Raw genomic sequence first — 27,249 nt, 5'->3', positions numbered from 1 at the left:
TGTGTCGGAAAGGGTCTTCAATGAAGAATTTCACTTGGTGTTGTTAGTTGAACTTTCCTTGCCGGAATTGCTTTCATTCATTAAGCTACTTGCTTTCCTTTTTTAAAGATTGCCTTGACTCATCCTTTGTGAAAATGCAGACCACAGTGCTTTGTTGAATGCAGTTAAGCGTAGTAAATAGCATATTCACAGCTACGATGCATAAACGTCTTATTAACAGAAACCAACCTACTTTTTGAACTGATTTTAATGAAGTTTCCTTAACAGATTTTTCTTCTCTGCAGTGGAAAGGGGGATTCTCCCGAAGCCCGTGCATTAGCAAAGCAAATAGCGACATCGCTGCAGAATTTGCAGTCTAAAACCAACAGGGCTGTTGCAAACAGCAGACCTGCCAAGGCTGCTGTCCACCTAGAAGGGAAGATTGAGCAAGCTCAGAGATGGATAGACAACCCTACAGTTGATGACCGTGGAGTAGGTGAGTGTTTTAATTTTTCTGTGCGTGTGAACATGAACTCAGGTGGGAGTTGAGGTCCACCTAGTGGCTCAATGCAAAATCGCTGCCCCAACTATCATTTCCAACAATCCCTCCCTCTCCTTTGGAACCGGCAGCTCTCTATTATGGGAAGCCAAAGAACCAGAGAATTATCAAGTTGGAAGAGGGACCACTTTAATGTTTGATGTTTTATCTCTTTATTATTAATAATCTGTTGGGAGCCGCCCACAGTGGCTGGGGACATATTATAATATAGGGTCATCTAATCTGCAATGCAGGAATCTCAAAGAAGGAAAATCCAGGAGAGAGGACAGCAGAAGCCAACAAAATAACAAAGAACAACCTCTGCTAAACATAAGATAACAAATAAATGATGGGGAATCTCAGGCAAACTGGAGAATGAGTAATTGAAAACAATGGGCAGCCCAAAATAAAAATCTATATAGCACCATGAGGCCATCTTTTTTTTAACCTGCACAGAAGTCCCCTTCACAAGTGGTCTTTTCTCTGTGATGACTTCAGGTGGGACATCCCAAAGCCGACTCGTATAAGCAAGGGAAAACTACAGAGAAAATAGGGCTGCCTAGTTATTAGGGAGGACGTGTTGCAGAATGGTAGCGTTTCAGAGTACCTAGGGGAAGGTAGTGATTATGCTGGCACTAAAGCTTAACAATAGCAACTCTGCTTTACTTTCGAGAGTGGTTGTCAGGCTTCGGGGACTCGGTTCCCGCCCCCCCCCCCTTTGGCCATAGATAAGCAGGACAAAGCGAAAAGAGTCGCTTACCATTTAAAGAGATTTTAATGATCACAGGAAAAGAACAAAGCAGCCATTCTCGGAATGATGGTGTTCCCAGTTAAGGTTTCCACCCACTTCCCTCCTAGTCACTTCTGTGCCTTGCAACCTGATTTCACAACCACTGTGCTTTTTGTGTAGCCACCTTATCTACTCTACGTGACCTTGGACTTATAGGCTGGACACTCTCCAGCGAGAGAGAGTCTGTTAGCTCCCTTTCTCTCCCAGTTCTTCTTCACTTTTCTGTTCAGCCGCCAGTTTGTCCCAACTTTTGTCTTCCGAACTGTGCCCCTCTGCAAACCATTGTTCCAAATCTGTACTGTTTCACTGCTCCTGGGCAGCTTCAGGAGCCTGGTCAGGAGCAGGGGGAGGCTCCCACCATTCCTCATCAAAGCAGTACTCCTCAGCCTGATCTCTGACAGTGGTGGCACTACTGTTCTAATTTCTCTTGCTCCATAAATTAAGCAAGATGAATCACTTTCAATGCAGGTCAGGCTGCCATCCGGGGTCTTGTGGCCGAAGGTCGCCGTCTTGCCAATGTCATGCTGGGACCTTATCGCCAGGACCTGCTCGCCAAATGTGACCGTGTGGAACAGCTGGCTGCCCAGTTAGCTGACCTGGCAGCACGAGGCGAAGGGGAATCTCCTCAAGCCAAGGCAATTGCTGCCCAGCTGCAGGACTCATTGAAGGTAAATAAAAACAGTATTTGGAAAGAGAAGGAAGAGCTTATGTCGGACAGTTGCCAGTCTATATGCGTTAACTAATAAAGCCAGAGAATCTTAATAATAATAATAATAATAATAAATTTTATTTATATCCCGCCCTCCCCAGCCGAAGCCGGGCTCAGGGCGGCTAACAACACTAAAATAGTGCAACATTATAAAAACATTATAAAAATTAATTAAAATCAAAATTGATGGCAACCATAAACTAAAGTTTTGTAAAGATTGCCAAAGGAGGGAGTCAGGCTGCACCCTGACCAAAGGCCTGGTGGAACAGCTCTGTCTTGCAGGCCCTGCGGAAAGATGTCAAGTCTTGCAGGGCCCTTGTCTCTTGTGACAGAGCGTTCCACCAGGTTGGAGCCGCAGCTGAAAAAGCCCTGGCTCTAGTTGAGGCCAGCCTAACCTCTCTGTGGCCTGGGACCTTCAAGATGTTTTTATTTGAAGACCGTAGAATCTTCCTGTTCAAGCTACTGGTCTTTGCAACATAGATTATAGACATAAATGCTTTGGACACAATCTACGTTCTTTTGCTGCTGTGCATCCTCCATTAATTTAACTTAATTCCAATTCCAATTACCCCTACCACCCATTGCTGGCCATTTCCTGACAGAAGTGACATTTGGCAGTTTGGGGCATAGAGCTCCTCACAGAACTCTTGTGGATTGGGCCCAGTTCTTGCTCAATAAAAGCTAAAGGATCCCTGGACAGTTAAGTCCATTCAAAGGTGACTGACTATGGGGTTATGGCACACATCTTGATTTAAGGCCAAGGGAGCCGGCGTTTGCCCACAGACAGCTTTTCAGGTCATGTGGCCAGCATGACTAAACCGCTTCTGGCGCAACGGGACACCGTGATGGAAACCAGAGTGCACAGAAATGCCGTTTACCTTCCCGCCACAGCTTTGCCTATTCACTTGCACTGGCGTGCTTTCGAACTGCTAGGTTGGCAGGAGGTGGAACAGAGCAACGGGAGCTCACTCCATCATGGGATTCGAACTACCGACTTTCTGATCAGCAAGCCCAAGAGCAGGCTTCCTCAAACTTGGCCCTCCAGATGTTTTGAGACTGCGGTTCCCATCATCCCTGACCACTGGTCCTGTTAGCTAGGGATCATGGGAGTTGTAGGCCAAAAACATCTGGAGGGTCAAGTTCGAGGAAACCTGGCCAAGAGGCTCAGTGGTTTCGACCACAGCACTAGTGTGGAGCCATGTTGGTCTTGCTCCATGTCAGCCACTTCACATTCTTAATAGCAACCTCCCTTCTTTCCTAGCTTTGCTTTTTGAGTGTTCTGGGTTAGGGGTATAGACTAAAAATCTAGCTAGATGGTGAATTGGGAGTGGGGCGTCAGGGGCCCTACTGTCACGGTCCTTCTCACAGTCCATCTTTGAAGGCCTCCTATCTGTTTGTAACTTCAGCTTTATGGCTGAGCCTTGTTTGAACCTAGGCTGTCCATATTCAGATCCAGCGTTTTACTTTTGCACCACACTTCATCATGGCAAACCCATTTCTGTGTTTTGACGCGGAGCCTTTGCATTCCTATTAAGGATCTGAAATCAAGGATGCAAGAAGCCATGACCCAGGAAGTATCTGATGTGTTCAGCGACACGACAACACCAATCAAACTGTTGGCAGTAGCGGCCACTGCTCCTCCAGACGCCCCCAACAGGGACGAGGTGAGTCTGTTCCCAGCATGCACCAGTCTTTAAGTTACAGTGAGCAATATAATTCTGCATAGGCCAAAGTAACAGTCAGATGTTAGACTTTTTATACTTGAATGGTTTCCCCCCACCACCCTTGAGGAAAAGGAATGCAATTGGTGTCCACAGTTTGAAACTTTACTATAACTTAATTCAGGTGAAGCCAAATGTTTTGGAGTGGGGGTACATTCTGAGTCTTGAGTGTTCTGCGGGTGCCAGTCACAAAATGGCAGCCTTGGGTTGTGTGACTTAACACAAAATGAGAGAGAGAGCCACCCCAACAACCTTATGCTTATCACAGGAAGTCAGTTGTGTCCTTCTGGTCCTTACACTGGAGATCACACACAGGTATTATTGCTGTCTAATGACAACAGGGAGTATTCCTCAGTACCAGAAAAAATATACAAGGCAGACATGCCGCTCACATTCCACAGAAATCACTTGGAAGGGTACCTTTACATTTTGTCACGTCTTTCTTTCTAGAAGAGCTTACTTTTATTTTTTTAATGGAAGCTCGGAGTCTGGGGGCACCAAGTTGGTGACAGCTGACTGTTTGAACCATCTTCCTTGAAAAGAATTGCGCTTTTAAGGTGATCTGAGGAAAGCTCTGTTTTTGGTACTCATATCTATCATGGCGCATTCACGCCCATTATCATTGTAGCCTTGTGTGTAAACCAGGGCCTAAAGGTAAAAGTAAAGGGACCCCTGACCATTAGGTCCAGTCCTGACCGACTCTGGGGTTGCGGCGCTCATCTCGCTTTACTGGCCGAGGGAGCTGGCGTACAGCTTCCGGGTCATGTGGCCAGCATGACTAAGCTGCTTCTGGCGGACCAGAACAGCGCATGGAAACACCGTTTACCTTCCCGTCGGAGTGGTACCTATTTATCTACTTGCACTTAGACGTGCTTTTTAACTGCTAGGTGGGCAGGAGAAACCAGGGCTTAGAATTGCCAAAAAGAGTTCTGTCCATAAGAAATGTGTGTGTTACTCTGTTCATCTTTCAGAGGGGCAGCTAGTCGGTTACAGCAAAAAAAAAGAAAAAGAGCCCTGAAAGATTAGCAGCTCGGTATCTCTGCTGAACAGTTTTAGTTTTCTAATAAATCGCCAAAGAATTATAAATTCACCATTGATTAAACTAACCTTAATTGAAGCACCTAGTCTGTAATTGAATGGGTTACTGTGAGTTGCTTGGGGGCCCCTGGTATAAAACTCTGAACTGGCTGCATTTTTTAATCTGTGGTTGTTGATGTATTTCAACTTTCAGGTGTTTGATGACAGGGCAGCCAATTTTGAAAACCATGCTGCCAGGCTTGGAGCTACTGCAGAAAAGGCAGCTGCAGTTGGAACAGCCAACAAAAGTACTGTCGAAGGCATACAAGCATCTGTGAAGTCCGCAAGAGAGCTCACCCCTCAGGTATCTCTCCCTCTCACTGTCAGAAACTCTGGTTTTGATCGGAGCTCACAGTCGTTTGACAATGACAGCAACCCCTCTCAGTTACCCCAGCCTTTCTTCATTTTCTTGGTATAATTTATGCCATGGAATGGGGGTCATTTTGCTGCTGTTATTGTTAAACAATTGGAAGTCAGAAATCCTCACCGATCTACTGCAGAACGCCCAAAGATCTGCACACTTCTGGTTAAACATTCCCCAGTTTGCTCAGTTTGGAGCCACCAAAAGCTTCACCTGGATGAAAAATTCAGTTGTTCAGTTTCTATCCAGAGAGTTCATCTCCAATAAGCATATACAGTGGTGCCCCGCAAGACGAAATTAATTCGTTCTGCGAGTTATTTCGTTCTACGAGTTTTTTCGTCTTGCGAAGCACCAATGTGTATTGACGGTTTCCCATAGGAATGCATTGGCGGTTTTTTAAAAAAAGGCGCAAGACGTTTTCGTCTTGCGAAGCAAGCCCATAGGGAAATTCGTCTTGCGAAGCAACTCAAAAAACGAAAAACCCTTTCGTCTAGCGAGTTTTTCGTCTTGCGAGGCATTCGTCTTGCGGGGTACCACTGTAGTGGGGTTGGAGACGCCAGTATCTGAAACTGAAGTGAAATAAATTGAATGAGAGAAGGAGTCGAAGAATAAAACATGAGCATTTTTTAAAAAAAATTTTTTTATTAAGTTTCTTACAATTATATATATTTTTTAAAATAATTTTTATTAACAGACCAATCAAATCAAATCAAATCACATAAATTCTGAATTACAGGGCCTAATTTTGAATTTTTCTTGGGGGTACCCATAGTTCAAGTTCTGAAAGGGATCCAATCCTCTTGTTGCTGCTGCTTTAAAAGTCCACAAATCTGTCCAAAAGTTTCTTACAATTATAACACATACTACAACAAAGAAAAAAGAAACAAAACCACAAATATAAGCAAAAAAGAAAATAAAAAACATAACAACAAACACCTAAACAACACAAATTAATTCGTTATTTAAACTTCTAACCTCATAAACATGTTTTTCACTTCCTCTGGGCCCTCCCATCTGAATTTCCTTGTATTTGAGTTTAGCAGTTTTCTAATATCATTATTAAAACACAATATTCCAATTAAAATCAAATTTCTTAACTTTTCTTAAAGTTCTAGATCTCATTTATTTAACTAACTCCTAATTTAATCCTAGGCCTATTTGGTACTTTCAAGTAATTTCTAATTTTCAATATTACAATATTTATTCAAATAGTCTTTAAATTTCTTCCACTCTTCTTGGTATTCCTGTTCTTTCTGGTCGCGGATTCTTCCAGTAAGGTCAGCCAACTCCATTTAGTCCCATCATTTTCATCTGCCATTCTTCCACAGTTGGTAATTCTTGTGTTTTCCATTTCTTGGCTATAAACATGAGCATTTAAATATTAGGATGAGATGATTCTCTGTGTGAGAGACAGCACACAAATCAAGGGGTTGAGAGAGGGTAACTTCCTTAAATTGTAGGCTATTTTTAGGAGACTGTAAAAAAAAAATCAAAATCTATAAAATCTCATAACAATGTATGCATAGGTTGGCTTAACCTACAGAAGCAGAGGCTCGCTTTGACTGCAGTCTTAAGGACTTACTTTCTAAGTCCCATTGAAATTAATGAACACTTTCAGGTGAACATTGCATTTATTTTATAGCTTCGTCCCAGCCAAAAAAGACCTTTTAGAAGTTAAGCTACAATCTGAAAAGCTGCAAGAGGAGGGGACTTCAGTGGGAGCTGGATCCGGGCATAACAGAGGTGTTATGTACTGAAGTTCTCACCCTGGGCCAGCAGGGGGATACTGTAGATAGTTTTCACTCAGGTCCACGTCAGTTATTTTAGGCGGGAAACCCTGGGTTGTTGTTGCTACAATGTTGACAGCCTGCTCCTATAAAAGCAGACGGGCTGAGCTGTTTGCTGTTCAGTTCTGTTCCAGCTTACAAAATAAAGAGCTGCTTTGGAGAAATCGCTGTGTCGTCTGCCATGACTACCCACTATTCAACAAGAGGGGTGTCTGGCGTTAACTTCCTTCCCTCTGACGGCCTCCACGAGAGTGGTTCATAGCATCGTTGGGATCATGCCTGCCCCTTTTGCGTTTTTCAGTAGCAGCTTAAAATTCCTCTGAGGCTCAGTTGAAAACTAGAGAGCACCATAATCTTCCACCGTATTATCCTAAGGAAAGAAGAACCTGACTGCTTTTTATGGTGGATGGCGAATCTTTCACTGACCAGATTGTCATGGAATATGTTCTCTCTCTGGTCACTCTTCACACTTGGGTCTCTGGATAAGCAGATCCTTTGGGAAACACCTACTTGTACTTTGAGTAGGAATAAATCTGAAGGATTTCCTGTATGGAAAAAGTAATTTTTACAAGCTATTGTGTAATAGTCTACTTATGTCCACGTGATGAAAGTATTTTAACAATTACTATTTGCGCTAGAGACTTCTATAATTTCTTGGCTTTATTTTGTCGTTGTTTTCTTCTAAATAAAGGCGGTAATTAAAAAATAATAATTCTGTGCAGTTCCCATGTCATGATTGGGAATTATGCTCTTCGGAAATTCTCAGTACAGTCATACCTCAGAAGTCGAACGGAAACCGTTCTGGAAGTCCGTTCGACTTCCATAACGTTCAGAAACCAAGGTGTGGCTTCGGTTGGCTGCAGGAAGCTCCTGTAGCCAATCAGAAGCCGCATGAAATGTTTGGGTTCCAAAGAACGTTCACAAACACTCACTTCTGGGTTTGGGGCATTCGGGGACCAAAACGTTCGACTCACAAGGCGTTCATCAACCAAGGTACGGCTGTACCTCAGAGTGTTCTTGAGTGGTATAAATCCATCTTTCAGTTGGAGACTTCTTGTGAAACTCCCCAAACTGGGACCCATTTCAGATGAGAGATGCTTAACTTTCAGATTACCTACACTGCAAAATAAGTCCCAGTGCACTTACTTTCTGTTCCTGTGCATCATTACTGCCATCATATTTGGCTGTTTTTTGCATTGGCAGGTAGTATCTGCCGCTCGCATCCTTCTAAAGAATCCTGGAAATCAAGCTGCTTATGAGCACTTTGAGACCATGAAGAACCAGTGGATTGATAATGTGGAAAAAATGACAGGTAAAATGGAGGAGCTTGTGGCCATGGTTTGGTAGCCTCAAATCACTGATGACGAGCCTGAGATATAATTGGAAGGAAACTAGAAAGGGAAGAGCAATTCTTTCATGCAGTTGACTTAAGCATGTGACAGAAAAGGAAAAGTCACCCCCCCCCAAAAAAAAAAGTCACAGGGGACTCAAGGAAAACATTGCGCCATACTTTTGTTTGGAATATGTCTTGGCCTGATCACTGGCAGCCTACAAACACAACTTTTGGATAAATTATTGTAATGCAACTCTATTTCAATCACTTGTTCATTATGGCAAAATTGCATATAGATTTGGATGTGTTTTGTGTTTGCACACAGATGCTGTTAAGGGAAGAAATATGACATCCATTTTTACATATTGAACTTCCATCCAAGTTCCCTTGTCCCACTGAGTTCCCTTTCTGTAAATCTAGCACAGGGTTTCGCAAACTTGGGTCTGCAGCTGTTTTTGGATTACTCCCATAATCCCTAGCTAGCAGGACCCAGTGGTTAGGGATGATATGATGGGAATTGTAGTCCAAAAACAGCAGGAGACCTAAGTTTGGGAAACATTGATCTGCGTGTTTTCCACTATCCGCAGTACAAAAATGTACTCATCCCCATGTAAATGAAACCCATTCCTGTTTGAGGATTTGATAGAATTTGGAGGCCCTCTGGTGGCAAGAGCCAAGTGAGAAGGGTGAGAAGAGTTTAAACGCTCATAATCAGGATTGTACCAAATCAGTACCCTGACAAATTCACCTGGCCAAGGTAGCAGAACTCCATCCTGTATTTAAGGGTGACCTTCCCCTCCAGCGTCATTTCCCCTGGCCGTGTACATGAAGGGAGGTAAATCTGCAAACTTCTTACCCTAGGGATGGTGGACGAAGCAATTGATACCAAGTCTCTGTTGGATGCTTCCGAGGAGGCCATTAAGAAAGACCTGGACAAGTGCAAAGTTGCGATGGCCAACATCCAGCCGCAGATGCTTGTCGCTGGGGCCACCAGCATTGCCCGGCGAGCAAACCGGATTTTGTTAGTGGCAAAGAAGGAGGTGGAAAACTCAGAGGATCCCAAGTTTCGGGAAGCTGTGAAAGCTGCCTCAGATGACCTGAGCAAAACTATTTCGCCAATGGTGATGGATGCGAAAGCTGTGGCAGGCAATATTTCTGATCCCGGTAAGCATTAGACAAGGATGCTTTCTCCAACTCTTCAAAGCGCCTTGTCACTGAATTTTCAAAACTAAATACTAAGCTCTCTCTCTCTCTCTCTCTCTCTTGCTTTTCCTAGGTTTGCAGAAGAATTTCCTTGATTCCGGCTACAGGATCCTGGGAGCTGTGGCCAAAGTCCGAGAAGCTTTCCAGCCCCAGGAACCCGACTTCCCCCCTCCGCCTCCTGATCTTGAGCAACTTCACGTAAGTGCCGTGTTACGGAGAATTGCTCTGGAAGGACAGAGGTAATCTGCAACCATTTGGTTGAGCCACTTTCAATTATTTAAATGGTTGTGGTTTCCTTGTGTGGGTGGAATCACTTAATGCTGAAATCTGATTCCAGGCACACAGTGTTCTTATATAATACACGCTGGCATACACACAAGATTGCGTCCCCAAGTTTTGTTTCTTTAGCATCTTGCGAAGCCAGATTTGGACTTGGGGCCCTTGAGAGCAGAGTACAATGCCCTCTGTATGAAGGTAATCCAACCAAAAAACACAGAAGTGGCAAGAAAAGAACAGATTCCTGGTATTTTGCTGAGAAAAGCAGCACTTTAAAGCCAAGTGTGTGCCTTTCAGGCCATCTGTGATTATGTATAAACTTTGCACTTGGAGAACTGTTGTGAACACATCCATTAATAGGACGAACTTAAAGGAGGGTAGGTGCACCTTTTTGAGATTTCAGAAAAACTGTCCCTGCCTTTGAAAGCTGTCTTGAAAACATGGGCATTTGAATCCAGGAATTGAATATATAATATGATAGCATATTAGTAAAGGTAAAGGGACCCCTGACAGTTAGGTCCAGTCACGGACGACTCTGGGGTTGCGGCGCTCATCTCGCTTTACTGGCCAAGGGAGCTGGCGTACAGCTTCCGGGTCATGTGGCCAGCATGACTAAGCTGCTTCTGGTGAACCAGAGCAGCGCACGGAAACGCTGTTTACCTACCCGCCAGAGTGGTACCTATTTATCTACTTGCATTTTGATGTGCTTTCGAACTGCCAGGTTGGCAGGACCTGGGACCGAGCAACGGGAGCTCACCCCGTCATGGGGATTCGAACCGTCGACCTTCTGATCGGCAAGTCCTAGGGTCTGTGGTTTAACCCACAGTGCCAGACAACCTTAGTTACCTTCTCTATAGAAGGACATCTGAAGTGAGTCATTGTCCCCCACCCTTTCTACAATTTCCTGCTGGTTAGCAGATCAGAAAACCAAGTGAGAGGGATGAAGGACGCTTTTGCTAACAGTTGCTAACTTAAGAGATCATTTTGTAAAGTCTACCATAATGGATTTTAAGAGGATATGGTTCAGGGCTGAGAGCCACATTCATGCTTGGCCCAACCCTCCAGGAAGTATGTAAATCATATTCTTGGGTAGGTGTCTTAATTTTCATTATTCTCAGCTTGGCAAAAGAACGGTGAATTTGAGTTTGGGAAGTTTGCCCAAAGCACTGAAAATTCCCTATCCTGGGAAGGATCAGAAATCAGGAAGACAAATTTTTTATTAAGGACTGGAATAATTTCATAACATACCTTAGAGACGACTGCAAAAAGTTGAAATCACTAGCGGGAATACAATAACACTTGTAAAGTAACACAAACTTTGGATACTATGGATTTTATAATAGATAGATTACAGTAAAAGATGCAGGAACAATTTTTTAGAAATGGAAACCATGGAGGTCTGAAGGTTTGAGAGAACCTCTTTTTTTTCTTTTTGTTGTTGGAATTGTCATGTTTGATGTGCATAATTAATAATCACTAGGTAAAACTAATAAATATAAAATAAATAAATAAAGGGACAACTCAGGTTTTATTTTAAAAAATAAAAGAAGATTCCCCATTCTGTGGATTGCTATAGATTTGGCCATTTTGCATTTGGATCTCTGCGTTGGGCTACTGCAACCCATTTCCTTTCTTCCTTAGCTTACAGATGAACTTGCTCCTCCCAAGCCGCCGCTGCCAGAGGGCGAGGTTCCTCCCCCCAGGCCCCCTCCTCCTGAAGAGAAGGACGAAGAGTTCCCAGAGGTGAAGGCTGGGGAGGTGCTCAACCAGCCCATGATGATGGCTGCCAGGCAGCTCCACGATGAAGCCAGAAAGTGGTCCAGCAAGGTAAGAACCGCCAATGCATCCCTGTGCTCTTGCTTAACTGCTGCTTCTCCGTTTAACCCAAAGAAATTGCAGACCGGTCTGTTTCGTGGGTATTGCATTGATGTCACTCGGGGATATCCCAGTGTTGTAGGTAGATCTGTTTGTATAGATCAGGGGTCAGCAATGTGTGGCCCATGGGCTGGATGCGGCCCACAAAGACTGTTTTACCAGCCCACAACACCGGAAATCGTGTCTGCACATGTCCAGATGCCGAAAATCGCTTCTGTGCAGGCGTGATTTTCGGTGTCTGGGCATGCACAGAAGTGATTTCTGGCGCACAGACACGATTTTTGATGTCACGCTGCGCCAGTCCAGCCCACGGTCAATCTCCGTGGGAGTGATCCGGCCCATGGCCGGTAAACCTTGCTGACCCCTGGTATAGATCTTCAGAGGTTGGGCTCTTTTTAGAGAGTGAATTGCTGATTACAAATCCTCACCCTTAAGTTGACCGCTCTTATCACTGCTGTGCAAAGACCTCGCTTTAAAACCTTCCTCAGGTTGCCAGGAAATTTTATGCCCTGGGTGAGTTGGAATTGGGGGTCAAATCCAACAGAAGAGGGAGAAAACCAATCCGTCTCACCCAAATGAAGTGAGAAACTCCACAAAGGTTTCCAGTGTGCTCTGGAAGAGCACTGAAAACAAACAAACAAAAACTTGACAATGCTGCAGGAGTTAGGAAAGAGGCAATCTAAAATTGAATTTCTGCTGTTGCATCCAGCATTGCTTCCCCCCATGAAGCCATGAAAACCTTTATGTCGTGCTGACTCTGTAGTGCAGGAATGGGGAAACCTGTGGCCCTTCAAGAGAAGGTGCTGGACTACAACTCCCATCATCCCTGTCCATTGGCCATGCTTCCTTGGACCGATGGGAGTCGGGAGTCCATCTGCAGGGCTGCACGTTTCACCATCCTTGCTGCAATGCTTTGGAAAGGTGGTGTGTAATCTCCAACAATATCCACAATATTTTGTGCACTCTCTCTCCTTTTCACAAGTCTACCCAGAAGTGGGCTTTTTCAGAAGCTGCACCAAGCTTTGCGGGTTGATCAAGGCTATTTTTAAACCTTTGCAAATTGTTGATATAAGCATGGGACTTTTCACATCCCATCATTTCATTAAAACCGTAGAATCGTTCCCAAGACTCTTATTGTGCATAGATTTCATAACCACGCCTTGGCGTATGTAGAACTTTGGCGGTAGCAAGAAGGGGGAGGGGGAAACCTCACCGGACTTGAGCCTTTAGCTGAAATGAGCCTTAAGAATTTATGCCAGCATTCGGGACCTTTTGCTTGAGTTGGGGAATCGAGCCCATAGCCTTTTGCCCTTTTTGTGCTCCTCAAGCTTTCTCCCCTGCCCCACCAGACGCAAGAAGTGGACCGCCCCAGAGGTCAGTGTCGAGGGGCTATGCAGAATACCCACGCTTACCTCTGAATGGGGGCTGTAACATGGGTGCCAAACCTCTTGCCATGTTTGCCAGATTCATTTAAGATTGCTGCAACAACGATGCCAACCCTTGCAAATGATTTTTTGGGGGGTTGGGGGGTTTTTTTGCATCTCATCACAACACAAGTATCATTTTGACCTTGGCAGTTTTTATTTTTGGAAGGGATAACAGGGAAGCAAACAATCCAAAATGAATTTTCCAAGCAAAGCAACACTGAATATACATACATACACACACACACACACAAACAAACATTTTCTCGCTGATTTTAGTAGCATGCTTGAAAAAAACAATATTATTTAATTTATATTCCACCTTGTTACCCAAGGCGATCATGGAGTCTTACATCATTCTCCTCTTTCCTCATTCAATCCCCACAACCACTCTGTGAGGTAGGTTAGGCTGAGAAACCCAAATTCACCCAGCGAGCTTCGTGGCTGAGTGTGGAATTTGAACCCTAGATCTTAAGTCTGACACTTTCCACTACATCACACTTGCTTCAGTCTAAAATGTAGTTTTAAAATATCATTTAAAACCTGTCCTGGTAGACATTGTAGTTGAGATTTGGTGCCTTCTGAGATTTTAACTTTAAGGTCACTGGGGTGTGTGTGGGATCAATAAATAAACCCAGCTGTTGAGAGAAGCTGATACCCAACAGCTGTATCTTGGTAATTCCATTCAGGAGAACATTATCTGCAGTGCCCTGTCCCAAGGTGGCTGCAATGTGGGGGTTTTCCCCCCTGCACATAAATATTGTGGGTTTATGGGTCTCCAAAACTAGGTGGAGAATAAATGGCTACAGTCTGAGCCACTCTTCCATCAGAAGAGATTGTGTGTGGAAGCCACTGGCTCTGAGGGGAGGCGCAAAAACCGAGCGGATTGCTTTGAGCTGGCTGTGAAAAATAGTTTCAGTTGTGTATTACTTGTTTATTCCGACTGCGTAGCAAATTAACTTCCCCCCCCTTTTCTCTTCATGCTCTGCCAATTTAATTCTTCCTTCTTCCTGGACAATAAATTTCTTGCCTTGCCCTCTCTCCTCCTTCCCAGTGCTACTTGAACATTTGCTAGGATACACACCCTATTTTTGTTGGCTGTTGTGCTACTCGAACGTAGTGAGACAGAAAGAGGGGAATATTTATTAGTCCCATGTCCTCTACGAAAGTGCACAGAGGTCCCACAGAATCCTTCACTCGGCAACATGGAAAAATAAATTTGAAATAGAGCCCCTAAGATGGATTGTTAATGCAAATCCCTTTAGTGGCAAGTGTGTGTGGTTTAATTGCCTAATGCTTTGGACCACTTTGGGTTATGGACAGCATGAATGACCCTAGAAATAAGGTGCAGTAGAACTTCCTCTTTGCCTCCTCTCCCTGCAAGTCCCCCTAAATATGTTCTGGGTTCCCCCCCAACCCTCTGGAGCATATTTTGGAGGCGGGTTAGGAGAGGGAGGGAAAGTTCAATTCAACAGCCAGAAGAGTGGAATTATTTGGTTGGATACCACCCAATATTTTTTAAACTGACACGTCCTTCATATTTAGTAAACGCACCTTAACTTTCAGGCACTCCCCCCGCAGCTCCCTGTCCCCTGTCCCATTTTGAGTTGTAGGATCAGGACGGAGAAGGGAGGGGGTCACATTGGGATCAATAATTCCCCAGAAGCCGACATGTTGCTTTTGCCCATAAGTGCTTGCTATCTCTTAAGCAGATGTTTCAGGTTGCCCAGCAGAAAGACTTCACCACTGGGTCCTCATTGAAAGAAATGGCCCTTGCTCAACTAACTGCATTTAACCACTGTGTTTGCCCAGAAAGCAAAAAGAGATGAAATCCCACACTGCCACCTTAAGCTGCATCTAATTTATTTGGGAGCATATAATTGCATAAACTGAGTAATTGGGGGGGGGGGGGAGAAAGTTTAATACCGAAAGCCACTGTTCTTGAAGAAGGAAGTGTGAACATGCAAAAACATGGGGAGGGGGGGAGGGTTTGTGAAGGACGTGGGGGCTGGGGGCAAACTGAAATAAAATGTGATAATTGTGTGTGGGTCTGGTTGCACTTGAAAAGGCAGCGTTTGCCCCTTTTGTCTTCTCTTTCTGTAATGGATTGGTACCCTGAAGATTGGCTGCGATAATACCGAGCTGTTCTGTGTTTTTTTTAAGAGACATCCTTCCCACAGGATGTGATTCAGGATACTCTGACAAACGATTTGAAAATCCTCATTTGGATTTTTGTAGAACAACATTGTGGCAAAACAATCTGGCACCATCTCATTAACCTTCTGCTAACAGAAACATTTCCGACTGGCTTTGTTTGTGTGTGCTGCTAACATCACTTTCTGTCTGCTAACAATTAACACACTGATCATGTCCTCCTAATGAGCAGCCTCTCCTGTTTCTTCCACAATCCCTTGGCTTTCTGTCCTGACTTCCTTCCTGCATTGTGTTTTGCTTTCACAATAACCTCCTTTTCCGTGGCCTGGACCAAGATGTGGTGGTGGTTCCTGCAGAATCCATATGGCATCCTTGTCCCAATTCCCCCACCCCCACATTCCTGCCACAAATAATGGACAGGGAGCACGATTTGCTTGCAAATTCTCCTGTGCAAACCTTGCTGAAATGAATAGGAGCTCTTTTCAACAAGGATACACACAAAAGCCCTAGAGCGACTTCCATTCATATCCATGAGGCTCCGTAAGGTCAGGTCTGCCACTTCCCCACCATTAATAGCACCCAAGACTTGCTAGGGGTGCCTGCCTCGATTGTCTTGCGGCAAGGCCTCTCCCATCTCTTTTGGGCACAGAAAGCAGCCCCTGGCGTCTCTGCTCCCTGGCGGTTTTTCCTCAGCACTCAAGCCTCATCGTTGAAACTTTCCTCTTGCACCCCCTAAGTAATTTTTCAGTGTTGCACTTGCTTTTGTTTCTCGTTCCCTTTCCTGTCTCCGTGGCGCCATTGTCTTGCCAGAAAAGAATGTTGTGGTGAAATAGAAGACACTTTAGAGAGGACCTTGAGTGAAAAACGATGATGATTCTTGGTGTGCTTTCTCTAAACTCTTGTTGTTTCTCTCCTTGAAGCCTTTGTAGATTCTCAGGTCAAGTGTTCCCTTGGAATTGGGCCCCTTCCTCCCTGCCCCTCCTTCCGTTGCCTTCCAGAATAAAGGGATTTACTAAAACCAGCTCAGTTCTTGCTCTTTGACCAGATCCTGCTTCTTTATACTAACTGTCCCTGTTTCTTCACCCCCCCTCCGCATCCCCGCCCCCCCGCCCAACCTGCGAAGCCTGATGTGACTGATGAGGTTAAGGAAGCCCCTGAGGCTGATGTAGATGTAGATCAGGAGGAGGAGGAGGAGGAGGAGGAAGCAGATGTTGAATTCACTCTCCCCTCTGACATTGAAGATGATTACGAGCCTGAGCTGCTGTTAATGCCAACCAACCAGCCCGTTAACCAGCCCATTCTGGCCGCTGCTCAGTCTCTGCACCGGGAAGCCACCAAGTGGTCTAGTAAGGTACTTCCTCCATTTCCCCCTGGCGACTGACCCGCCTTGCATCCAGCCATTTTGGAACGTTGACACATTTGCATTCACTCTTGATCCTTGCCGGGTCCCATTTTCGTTTTCTTTCTTTCTTTTTCCTTTTCTGAATTGGAATGAAATTCGAGTTTGTCTGCACTTCATTGTTGAGGATTGAGAGTGGCTTCACATGTTTCTGACAGGCCTGCTGGCGATGATGGCCGGGCTCAAAAAGCTTCATTTGGCTCACAACTCCCTTCGTTTTACTCTCCTTCTTAATCAAGGCTTCCTTTCCCTGTCGTTGCTCTCTGCCTTACCTGTCTCTTCACGGCAGTGGTTCTTTTTCGAGAGGGAAGAGAAAACAAACAAACCAAACAAACATACGTACAAACCAGCTGACTACCTGTGAAGCCATGGTTGACAGCCTCTCAGTGACTTCCAGATTGTGAGGGAGTCATCGTTGTCATTCCCGAAGTCATTTAACACGCATCATTGTGCTTTTCTGCCTCTTATCAATGGCTTCCACTAAAACGTTGGACAGACCAGGAATGGCTTGGTATGGCGGCGTGGCCCAGGAGTTGGACCTGCTGATGTGCACTTGGCTGTAATGTAAAAAGGCTGGCCCATGGTGAGAGGACTTTGGTCAACAAGCTATGCTGAATGTGTTGGTTGCTAAGTTCAGACTTCGTTGGGTTTCCTAAAAAAATACACAACCCATGATGTTGATGGAGATCCTCGGTCCGTGGCTCGGAGCGATCTTAGTCCTGAGCTTGCTGGCACTAATCGCAAACAAATGTTTTGGGAGCTGTCGGGTCACTTTTTCGCTTTTGGGACTAGCATGCTGCAAGGAGTTAAGTGTGTGGCTGTGCAGTTACTAAAAATTAGGTATGTATGTGTGGAAACCCCCCCTTTTTTAAAAAAAAATTGAGTCTTTCTTTCATTGTCTTTTCAGTCAGTAATGGTGGTGATCTTTTGGTGCCTGTGTGCAAAATTCACGTGGTGTTTTTCCATGTGTAGGTTAATGTGGGGCACAATTTAGCACACTCTTTCTCCTTTGCAAATCTCCTTGAAATGAATGGAGAAGCCTCCCGTTCATTTTAAGTGAGATGTGCAATGTTGCTGCATTGTGCTTCATGGGTTAGAGCTCTCTCTCCCTTAAATGGTACCTCCGGAACCTGCCATTTCCACCACTTGCCTCATGGTGCGAAGGCCTCTCTCATTTTACACTCTGCTTTGCCTTCTACTCTTCAGAAACCAGCCAAGAAGACGCATGGCCTTCATTGCTCAAGGGGGCTGGCAGTTCACCCTTAACCGTTACTCATCACAGCAGCAAGCACATGTTTAGCATCCTGGCTCATTGCTCCTGCGATGGTGATACGCAGTTTTTGTGGTGGAACATGCATGTTTGCACATGCATTTTTCATTTGTACAAATGCACACACACAGAGTATTTTCAGTGCACTGGTTAAAAACAAATGTGTGAAGAGACTCCTGAACAAGGATATGGCTCTTCAGACTTTTGCAACTCAGCAGCCTTTTGTAATGTGTACAACATGCTGGTTTTATGCACTGCATAATGGAAATATGTCCGTAAGGACCACAAGTCCCCTTCCGCAGCTATCACCACACGGTGTGCCTTTTGTTATTTCCGTTGTTAAAACACTTTTCTCCCGGTAGTCCTAATGCCTAACAGCCACTTCCCTGCATGCAAAAGATTACAGTCCAGGCACTTTTTCCTATTTTCTCACTGTTGGTCAGTATGTCATGTTAACTAAGCACTCTTCACAAAAACACGGCACAGATTTTTTTATTTTTAAATGAATTGATTACATTGATCTTGAATACTTTTTCAGCTATAGTATTTAATATAAAGAAATGTTATTTCAAACACCAGTTATTTATATTCAAAAAATCAAGAACTCCCTCTCAAAACAGTGGCTGTTAAAAAGTTGTGTTACAAGTTGAACTGAATGGTTGCGGTTCAGCCTCAAGTTTGCAAACTCCCCCACTTCTGCTCTGGTGCGGCCATGAGTAGACAGGAGTGCAGAAACTTTTGATACTACTTTTGATTAACTGTAGCTTGTCAATTTCATTCACCCCCAACAAACTACAGTCATACCTTGGTTTTTGAACAGCTTAGTTCTCATTTTGGCTCCTGAACGCCGCCAACCCGAAAGTGACTGTTCCGGTTTGTGAACTATTTTTGGAAGCTGAACGTCCGACGGGACTTCTGGTTGGCTGCAGGAGCTTCCTGCAGCCAATCTGAAGCCGCACTTTGGTTTCCGAACGTTTTGGAAGTTGAACGAACTTCTGGAATGGATTCCGTTCGACTTCCAAGGTACGACTGTATTGCTAAGCCAGCTGCATAACCTATAGTTTAGCGTGATGTCCAAGTGCAGCCCAATCAATGCCTTTCTTCTCCACTGAAGGAAGATGAGATTGTCCTAAGTGGAGGAAAGGTGGCAATTCTTACAGCGAGGCTGTCAACTTGATGAATTAAGTGGTAGCTGGTTTTCACGACAGGAGAGTTTGCCAGTTGAGAAATAATAGCTTCAAATGTTTGCAAATGACGTAAGTCCTGAAGATTTTTCTCTTTTGAGGTTTCAGATGATGCGTACACACCTTGCAGCAGGCCTCATCTTAGAAGTGCCGCTTCCTTTTACGTGGAATAACTGGTGGTTTATTAAAAATAATTTACATTTTTTTTAAAAAAAACCTGCTACCCTCTAAGCATGCCTTTTTACATATACAGCTGATCAAAAGGATTAACTGAGGCTCTGACTTCTCCCTCAGCTGTGTCCCCCTCAGAAAAGTTAGTTGTCATCTGTGACTGTAGAGTGCCAAATTGGGACGCGCCATGTCCATTTATATGTTGATATTAAGAATATTCACCTTCATAACACTGGATGCTTTAAACTTAAGGCATTATCTTCTTGCACCCTTATTATAAGGATAGGTGTTTAACTGGTAAAAGTAACCGTGTCTGAACTTAGCCGCTTTCACTTCAGCAACAAACTAACACTGCGTGTCCACAACGTATTATTTTTTTTTAAACGGGCCAAAGCTTGTTTTTCACTTTTTGGGGGAGAGAAAGTATTTCGCAACTGGCCTTTGGGGCAAAGCTCTTTTCCAGTGCTCTTAGTGGAGCGGCGTCTGCACCACACAGGACGTCTCTTCCTTGCCCTTCCAGAGCGAGGGCTTGCTTACAAGACGGGGGTGACGGCACAGGCCGATGTCTGGCTCCCAAGCTTTCATGGCTGCCCTTGCTCTTTTCCAGGGCAACGACATCATCGCCGCTGCCAAGCGGATGGCGCTCCTCATGGCCGAGATGTCGCGCCTGGTCAGAGGCGGCAGTGGGAACAAGCGCGCTCTCATCCAGTGTGCCAAGGATATCGCGAAAGCTTCCGACGAAGTGACCAGGCTGGCCAAGGAGGTCGCGAAGCAGTGCACTGACAAGCGCATCAGGACAAACCTTTTGCAGGTGGGTCACCAGCCACTGCCTGAAGAAGGCAGGGAAGCAGTGAGAGCTGGCGTTGGTAACAGAGATGGCATGCGGTCAGTGGACTAAGGGGACTAGGCTAGTGGAGGGACATGGATGGCACTGTGGTCTCTAAACCACTGAGCCTCTTGGGCTTGCTGATCACAACGTTGGCAGTTCGAATCCGCACAACGGGGTGAGCCCCCGTTTCTCTGTCCCAGCTCCTGCCAACCTAGCAGTTTGAAAGCATGCCAGTGCAAGTAGATAAATAGGTACCACTGTGGCAGGAAGGTAAATGGCGTTTCCGTGCGCTCTGGCTTCCATCACGGTGTTCCCTTGCACCAGAAGCGGTTTAGTCATGCTGGCCACATGACCCAGAAAGCTGTCTGTGGACAAACGCCAGCTCCCTTGGCCTGAAAGTGAGATGAGCACTGCAACCCCGTAGTCGCCTTTGACTGGACTTAACCGTCCAGGTGTCCTTTACCTTTCCCCCCCCCCTTACTAGGCTAGTCTCCTAAATGTTCCCCTGACGTCTCCTTCCCAAAGCCTGGGAAGCTTCTGCCCAGTTCAGGGAGGGAAGTGTGATACTCACCTGCACATCATTGCGACGTCACACATGCAGTGTCCCGGTCGTCCTCGCAGGCTGTTGCCTCTGGCCCTAACTGTACCCCTATTTCACCGCACGCCACTGAGAGATGGGTTTGTTTTGGAGCAGGGGGGCTGCTTGAGAGTCCAAACAATGGGCTGGCTTGCTCAAATTCGCCCTCCTTGTTCTTTTGGACCTGTGGCCTACTTTAAGATTGCCAGGTCACAATGCGGCAGTAACGGTAGACGCCACAGATGGCAGAACTATCCAACCAAGGCCTTTCATCCTGGCAACAGCTTTGTTTTAGCCTGCTTGTTTCTCGACTGGTCTCAACAGCGCTCCTATCTTCTCCTGCACGACAATGTAATCCTGGCCAGACAAGTTTAGGGTCTCAAAGACATCAGACTGTGGACTATCTAATTCCCTGACCAGCTGCGCTTTCTGTGGCCCTGTGCCACCTCAGCCTGAGGCTTCGCTGCCACGAGCACAGCACAGTGCAGCTGAATGCAAGGAACAGCCCCTTGTTCAGAGAGCCTTGCAGAGCAGGGTGGTAAGGTGCCAGCCTTCAAATACCGTATTTCAGCTCTATAAGACGCACCAGACCATAAGACGCACCTAGTTTTTGGAGGAGGAAAACAAGCTTCTGGGATAGCTGTGCAGCTTGCATTCGCTCCATAAGACGCACACACATTTCCCCTTACTTTTTAGGAGGGAAAAAGTGAGTCTTATAGAGCAAAAAATACGGTAGATAGCTGGTCCTCTGAATCTCTAGGACTGGCAAAGAAAGCAATGATATTCTATAGCCTTTTAAATGTGTTTGTGGGAGTTGGGTGGAGGGAGAGCTATTGTTTTGTTGTTTTTGTTTTAACTACTTATTTGTATTTTTATCTTGTGAACCACCCTGATATAAGGATGGTATATCAATTAATAATAATAATAATAATAATGCTGGAAAGTGACCCCAAACCTGCCCACAAGTCCTTGAGGAAATAAGACAGCTTAGATGATACCTTAGTGATAGTTCCCTACCACTGAAGCAGCTTGCCGTGTTTCTTGAGAAAAACATGGGTGGCTTGAAGAGGAGTGGGAAATAACCAAGGAAAATGAACATTTATGTTTGCCACTGCTTTTTTTTGGGGGGGGGGGAACACACAAGAGTAGAGTGGTATAATTTTATATAGACAGTTTCTCAGCTGTGCAATTCTGTTTCCATGCAGGTTTGCGAGCGAATCCCAACCATCAGCACGCAACTCAAAATCCTCTCCACTGTCAAAGCCACCATGTTGGGCCGCACTAACATCAGCGACGAGGAGTCTGAACAGGTAATTCTCACACCGGCCACAAGGGTGTGCGTGTGTTGCAAGCTTGGAATTGTCCACTGCATCATGTCAGCTGCCAGCAGGGCCTCCCTTGCTATCCTTTTGCTCTTGTAAGTTTTCTTGCTAGAGTAACTGAAAGGTGTGGCTCAAGGTATGCTTATTTCTACGTGCATCACACTTTGTAGATTCAAAACAACAAGGGTGACTATGATGAACTGACCCTCATTAGAAAACTAGGATGTGCTTTTTTGTCAGGTACACTCAGTGGCAAACTGTCCCTGTTTTTGCTGTGTTCATGTCCTGCAACAAAATATAATATATGATCCTGTTGGGTGTAGTGAAGGGTTAACCTTCTATGCCTCGGGACTGAGGGGACGGGCTTACAAGGGAAGTAAGCTAGGACGCGACAGAATGCTGTGTACTGAGTAGATCCTAAGGTAGACCTGGGTTTCTTGGTTAATAATAATAATAATAATTTTTATTTATACCCTGCCCTCCCCAGCCAAGGCCGGGCTCAGGGCGGCTAACAAGCAATAATAAAAACAAGTTGAAAGAATACAACTTAAAAACAAGATTAAAATACAACATTAATAAAAATTTCCCACAGCCTGTTTAAATAGTTATTAACTAGCACCCTCTGGTGGATACAAATGAATCGTTCTTTGGTTTGCCTGAACGCTGCCGTAAGCCACCAGATTTTATCAATATCCAACGCAGATGTTGTTTTGCTGTTGGGGACAATTATCCCAAACCTTCCCAGTGACTGTCAGGTTTTGCTTTATGTTAGAAAAATGTGGCCACAGGCATTGGTGGTTTTAAAAGGGGGTTAGACAAATGCCCGAAGGACTGATCCTCACGGCTGCTAGCTGTGTTAAGATAAAGGGACTCCACAATCATAGGCAATGTATCTCTAAATTCCTGGGGTGGGATCCAGACTGTCAATGGAGATTGGAACTTTTTCTTCATGCCTCACCTATTGGCTTTCTCTGCCTGGGCGCTGGAAGTTGGAGTAGATGGGCCTTTCCCAGATCCCCCAGGGCTCTTCTTACAGATACCGTATTTTTCGCCCTATAGGACGCACTTTTTCCCCTCCAAAAATGAAGGGGAAATGTGTGTGTGTCCTATGGGGCGAATGCAGGCTTCGCGCGCTGCTTGCAGAGAGTTGCCTGCATGCTGAAGCCTCTGCGCACTGAGCTCAGCGCGTCCAGGCTTCGCGGACCTGGGCTCCCACGCCAGCGCTGGGCTCCCACGGCTTGCAGAGAGCTGCCTGTTTGGGGGCTGGGGTCGGGGGAAGCTCGGGAAATAATTTTTTTCCCTTTATTTCCCCCCCAAAAAACTAGGTGTGCCTTATGGGACGGTGCGTCCTATAGGGCGAAAAATACGGTACATGTTCTTCTTCTTCTTTTATTTTTTAAGTAAGGCAAGTGAATGGGCATCCATCTCTCCTGGATGCTTTTCCTGAGATTCCTGCATTGCAGCGGGTTGGACTGGATGACCCTCGGGGTCCCTTCCAACTCTACAATTCTATGAAATACTTTTGCAAAGCTAGCTGCCGAGGGGTTAGAGCAGAAGCTGAATGTACATCCCATCAACTTGTCTCTCAGCACTCTTTTTACTCTGTTGGATGTGAACGTCCCCATCACTGCCAGCACAGTCACAGCTCACTATGTGCAGCTAAGAGCTGTATTGGCACATATAGGGCAAAACAGTTGGAGCCTACAGCTGGCATTTTCCAGAATAGTCTATGGCAAGGTAGTCGATGTGGTCTCCCCCCCCCCGATGTTGCTGCACTCCAGCTCCTGTTAGGGAGCACAGGGAGGCTGAGTGGAAAATTCCACTAAAATAAGAACATCTCTGTCAGATGTTTGCACGCTTGGTGGCATTTGGACTGTGTGTGGTGCTTTAGAATCATGGTTTTCAGGTTGGACATTGGATTGATACTGTTGAAGCACACAGCTTGTCTTCAGATGCCCCCCCCCTCCCTTGATGAAAAGCCAGGTTTTAAATACAGTGGTGCCCCGCAAGACGAATGCCTCGCAAGACAGAAAACCCGCTAGACGAAAGGGTTTTCCGTTTTGGAGGTGCTTCGAAAAACGAATTTGCCATGGGCTTGCTTCGCAAGACGAGAATGTCTTGCGAGTTCCTGCGATTTTTTTCTGCTCCCCACCCCCTTTTTCTAAGGCACTAAGCTGCTAATGCCCCACGGAGAGCCTCAAGGTCCATATATAGCAACACCCTAGTGGTCCCAGGCCCTAAGGAAGTTAGATTAGCTTCAACCAGAGCCAGGGCCTTTTCAACTCTGGCTCCGGCCTGGTGGAACGCTCTGCCTCATGAGACCAGGGCTCTGCAGGATCTGATCTCTTTCCCCAGGGCCTGTAAGACAGAGTTGTTCCGCCTGGCCTTTGGCTTGGAGCCAATTTGATTCCCTCCCTCCCTCTCTTTCTTTTTTCTTTTCCTTCTCCTCCTGCGATGAGGCTACATTTTAATATTTTATTGTTCCATTATTTTAATGTTGTATTTTACTTTTGTTTTTAAGTTGTAATCATTCATCTTGTTTTTATTATTGCTTGTAAGCCGCTCTGAGCCCAGCCTTGGCTGGGGAGGGCGGGGTATAAATTAAAAAGTTATTATTATTATTATAGCCTTTTAGCAGTTAATCCGCTAATCCCTTAAGCCTTTAATAGCCGCTAATAGCCACTAAACCGCTAATAGCGCTAATCTGCTAATGGGGTTGCTTCGCAAGACGAAAAAACCGCTAGACGAAGAGACTCGCGGAACGGATTCTTTTCGTCTTGCGAGGCACCACTGTATTAGCATGAAGTTCTTGAGACCTTGTTAGATGCCCACACACTGGAATGGGCTTGCTGCCAGTTCAGCCTCTTTTGTTGATGCTCTTTATTCTAAAAATGAGCCATGCCTCTCAGGTTTTCATCTGAAAATGCTTGTGTTCTTTATATATATATATTTAAGTGCTTTCAAACAACTCTTTCTTCTGCAGGCCACGGAGATGTTGGTTCACAATGCCCAGAACCTTATGCAGTCTGTCAAGGAAACAGTTCGGGAAGCTGAGGCCGCCTCCATTAAAATAAGAACAGATGCTGGATTCACTCTACGCTGGGTCAGGAAAACTCCTTGGTACCAGTAGAGCGCTGCCTTTCCCCTAAGCATATTTTTTTTAAATAGAAAACCCCCTTGTTGGAGCAAAGAGAATTCTGTAAACGGCCAAAAGGTGCTTGAGCGATTAAAACTAGCCCCCCCCCCCCCCCCGGAACTCCCTCTCTTAAGGGCTTTCATAAGTGTGCTGAGCTACCTTTGGTATCTAACCTCACCACAATTAGCTTCCACAACGACAAGCTTTTCTCTCTTTGCTTTTGAGGGTTTTTTTATATCTCCCGTTTTCATGAACTCTGTAACCTCAGTTTCCCCTCCCTGTTCTGCAGCGTATATTCCAGTGGTTTTCTAGGAGAGGCAGTATATGCAGATTTCACTTTAGCATGGATGAAAACTCTGGGAAGCTGGTTTGCTTAGCTGTTTATTGTGAGGGACAATCAGAAGACAGAACAGTCCAGCACTTCCGTTTTCTGCTCCCTTTCCTCTAACTTTTTTAAAAACCAGTGTGTTGCTGAGTTTGTTTCATTTCTTTCAAAAGTTTTCCCTTGCTGCAAGGGAAGAGGTGCTGTATTCAAAAGCTACTGCTGCTCGTCGTTCTGCCCAATAGTGATCTCAAAGCCATCAAAATCTGGGAGTAGCTGCCATTAGTCAGTTCAACACCTTATTGGTGATGAAACTGACCGCTAATAACCGTTTGGAGCATTTAATTGAGAGGGAGCAGGGAGAGATTATGCAGCATCCCTTACAAAACAGCTGGGAGAGTTTTAAATTATATTTCAGCCTGTTCCCACTGGCATGAGGCTATGTCTTGCTTGTCCTCCCTGTCCTTTTTTTAAAATTGTACCCATAGGACAAAAATGTGTGTTTATATCAGGTTTCGTTTTGATTATCCTGCTTGCTTTAGCAGCGGAACAGTTCTTTTCTCTGTTCTAGCCAATCACCATTGGGATGTGTTGGAGAAGGTACGAAAGCAGAACGTCTCCTATGAGGTAACACAAATAATGATCACTTTGGGCTTTTACACAGTGAAACACTCCTCAAATCCAGTGCCCATCAGTTGAATCGGCTGGCAAATGGAATGTTCTCTTTCAACCATGGTAGGGAAACTGGGATGCTTAGTGCTGAAGTAGTATGACTTTATTTTTGTACTGATCTACACACCGTTGTCTTCTGCAGTTGCATAGAGCAGATAATTTAGGGCCCCGTGCATCAGAGATACCTCTCGCAGAAGCGCCACTGACACTAATGAAAGAGCACCTCTTGTCTTTTGCAGGGCGATGTTCCTGCGCAAATCACTAGTCCTACTTCTGAATAGCTTGTGTATTTGCAAATAAATTATGTACTGATGCTGCAGTGCCCCTATGCTGTCACGCAACAGAAGTTCATGCTCAGGAGATCTATAGAAGTGCTAAGAGGCGGCGCTTGTTTACCTGCTAAAAGTTTCTTTAAACTTAACTTCTGTGCCCCCTCTTTCTGGTGCAATTTAAAAGGGATTTTAAAAAAAACAAAACAGAAATGACCTTTTAATGACTTCTTTACAACTGCCTAGAGCAAGGGAATTTGCTTGCCCACCTTTTCCTGAATACTTAGTGACTGCGCGGTACTCAAAATTGTCACATAGGTTTCTGGCAATAAGTAGCCACAACCAGAAGATGAAAGGGAACATCACAGCCTTAGTCTGGATGCCTTGTTGCCTTTGCATGAACTCAGCAGGAAGAGGAGACTTTGAATGTCTTTTACCAACATATAGTCCAGCCTTTTCATCACGAGCTTTTAAAATCATCACCATTTAATAGCTTGACTTTGTATTAATGCAATATTACTAATGCCTTTAATTACATGACGGTTTATATACCAAAGACTGCTTTTTGTTAAGGAATGTTTGAAGGAAAGCTCTGACTCATATTTGCCTTGGATATTTCTTCAGAATGTTTTACTAAGTTCTAAAGTCTTTTATAGAAGTTAATATCCTCCACACTTTATGCAATTTATGCTTTCCTGAACACTTGTTCATCAAACCTAAGATGAAGCAAACTTGAATGTCAGTTAGGAGCATTTTGCCACTAAATACCTTTGTTTATAAACCAGAATTTTGTTGTATATGCTAATATTTTCAACCTTCTTTGTTCTGTTCAAACAAAATAAAATGCATTTGTATAAAATGTCCACTTAGG

At 44.9% G+C, this 27,249-nt stretch overlaps 1 protein-coding gene across 4 annotated transcripts in view; it reads left to right on the top strand.

Annotated features, from left to right (window-relative positions):
• The window catches only part of VCL (vinculin), a 104,118-nt gene extending 76,881 nt beyond the window's left edge, over positions 1-27,237 (top strand). For 2 of the 4 annotated variants that reach the window (XM_083440335.1, XM_083440334.1), the window contains exons 12-23: positions 285-475; positions 1,776-1,975; positions 3,552-3,680; positions 4,969-5,118; positions 8,166-8,274; positions 9,157-9,459; positions 9,572-9,696; positions 11,416-11,601; positions 16,351-16,578; positions 19,859-20,062; positions 21,863-21,967; positions 24,963-27,237. In XM_083440335.1, the coding sequence (XP_083296461.1) occupies positions 285-475; positions 1,776-1,975; positions 3,552-3,680; positions 4,969-5,118; positions 8,166-8,274; positions 9,157-9,459; positions 9,572-9,696; positions 11,416-11,601; positions 16,351-16,578; positions 19,859-20,062; positions 21,863-21,967; positions 24,963-25,109 (2,077 nt within the window). In that variant the 3' untranslated portion in view covers positions 25,110-27,237. The remainder of the gene's footprint in view (positions 1-284; positions 476-1,775; positions 1,976-3,551; positions 3,681-4,968; positions 5,119-8,165; positions 8,275-9,156; positions 9,460-9,571; positions 9,697-11,415; positions 11,602-16,350; positions 16,579-19,858; positions 20,063-21,862; positions 21,968-24,962) is intronic. The other 2 variants (XM_083440337.1, XM_083440336.1) reach the window with 1 other exon arrangement.
• The last annotated feature ends 12 nt before the right edge of the window (positions 27,238-27,249 follow it).

This window comes from Podarcis tiliguerta (genome assembly GCF_965153285.1).
Source record: "Podarcis tiliguerta genome assembly, chromosome: 5".
Taxonomy (NCBI): domain Eukaryota; kingdom Metazoa; phylum Chordata; class Lepidosauria; order Squamata; family Lacertidae; genus Podarcis; species Podarcis tiliguerta.
Note: the sequence above shows the minus strand (reverse complement) of the source record. Positions and strands in the feature narration are given on the sequence as shown.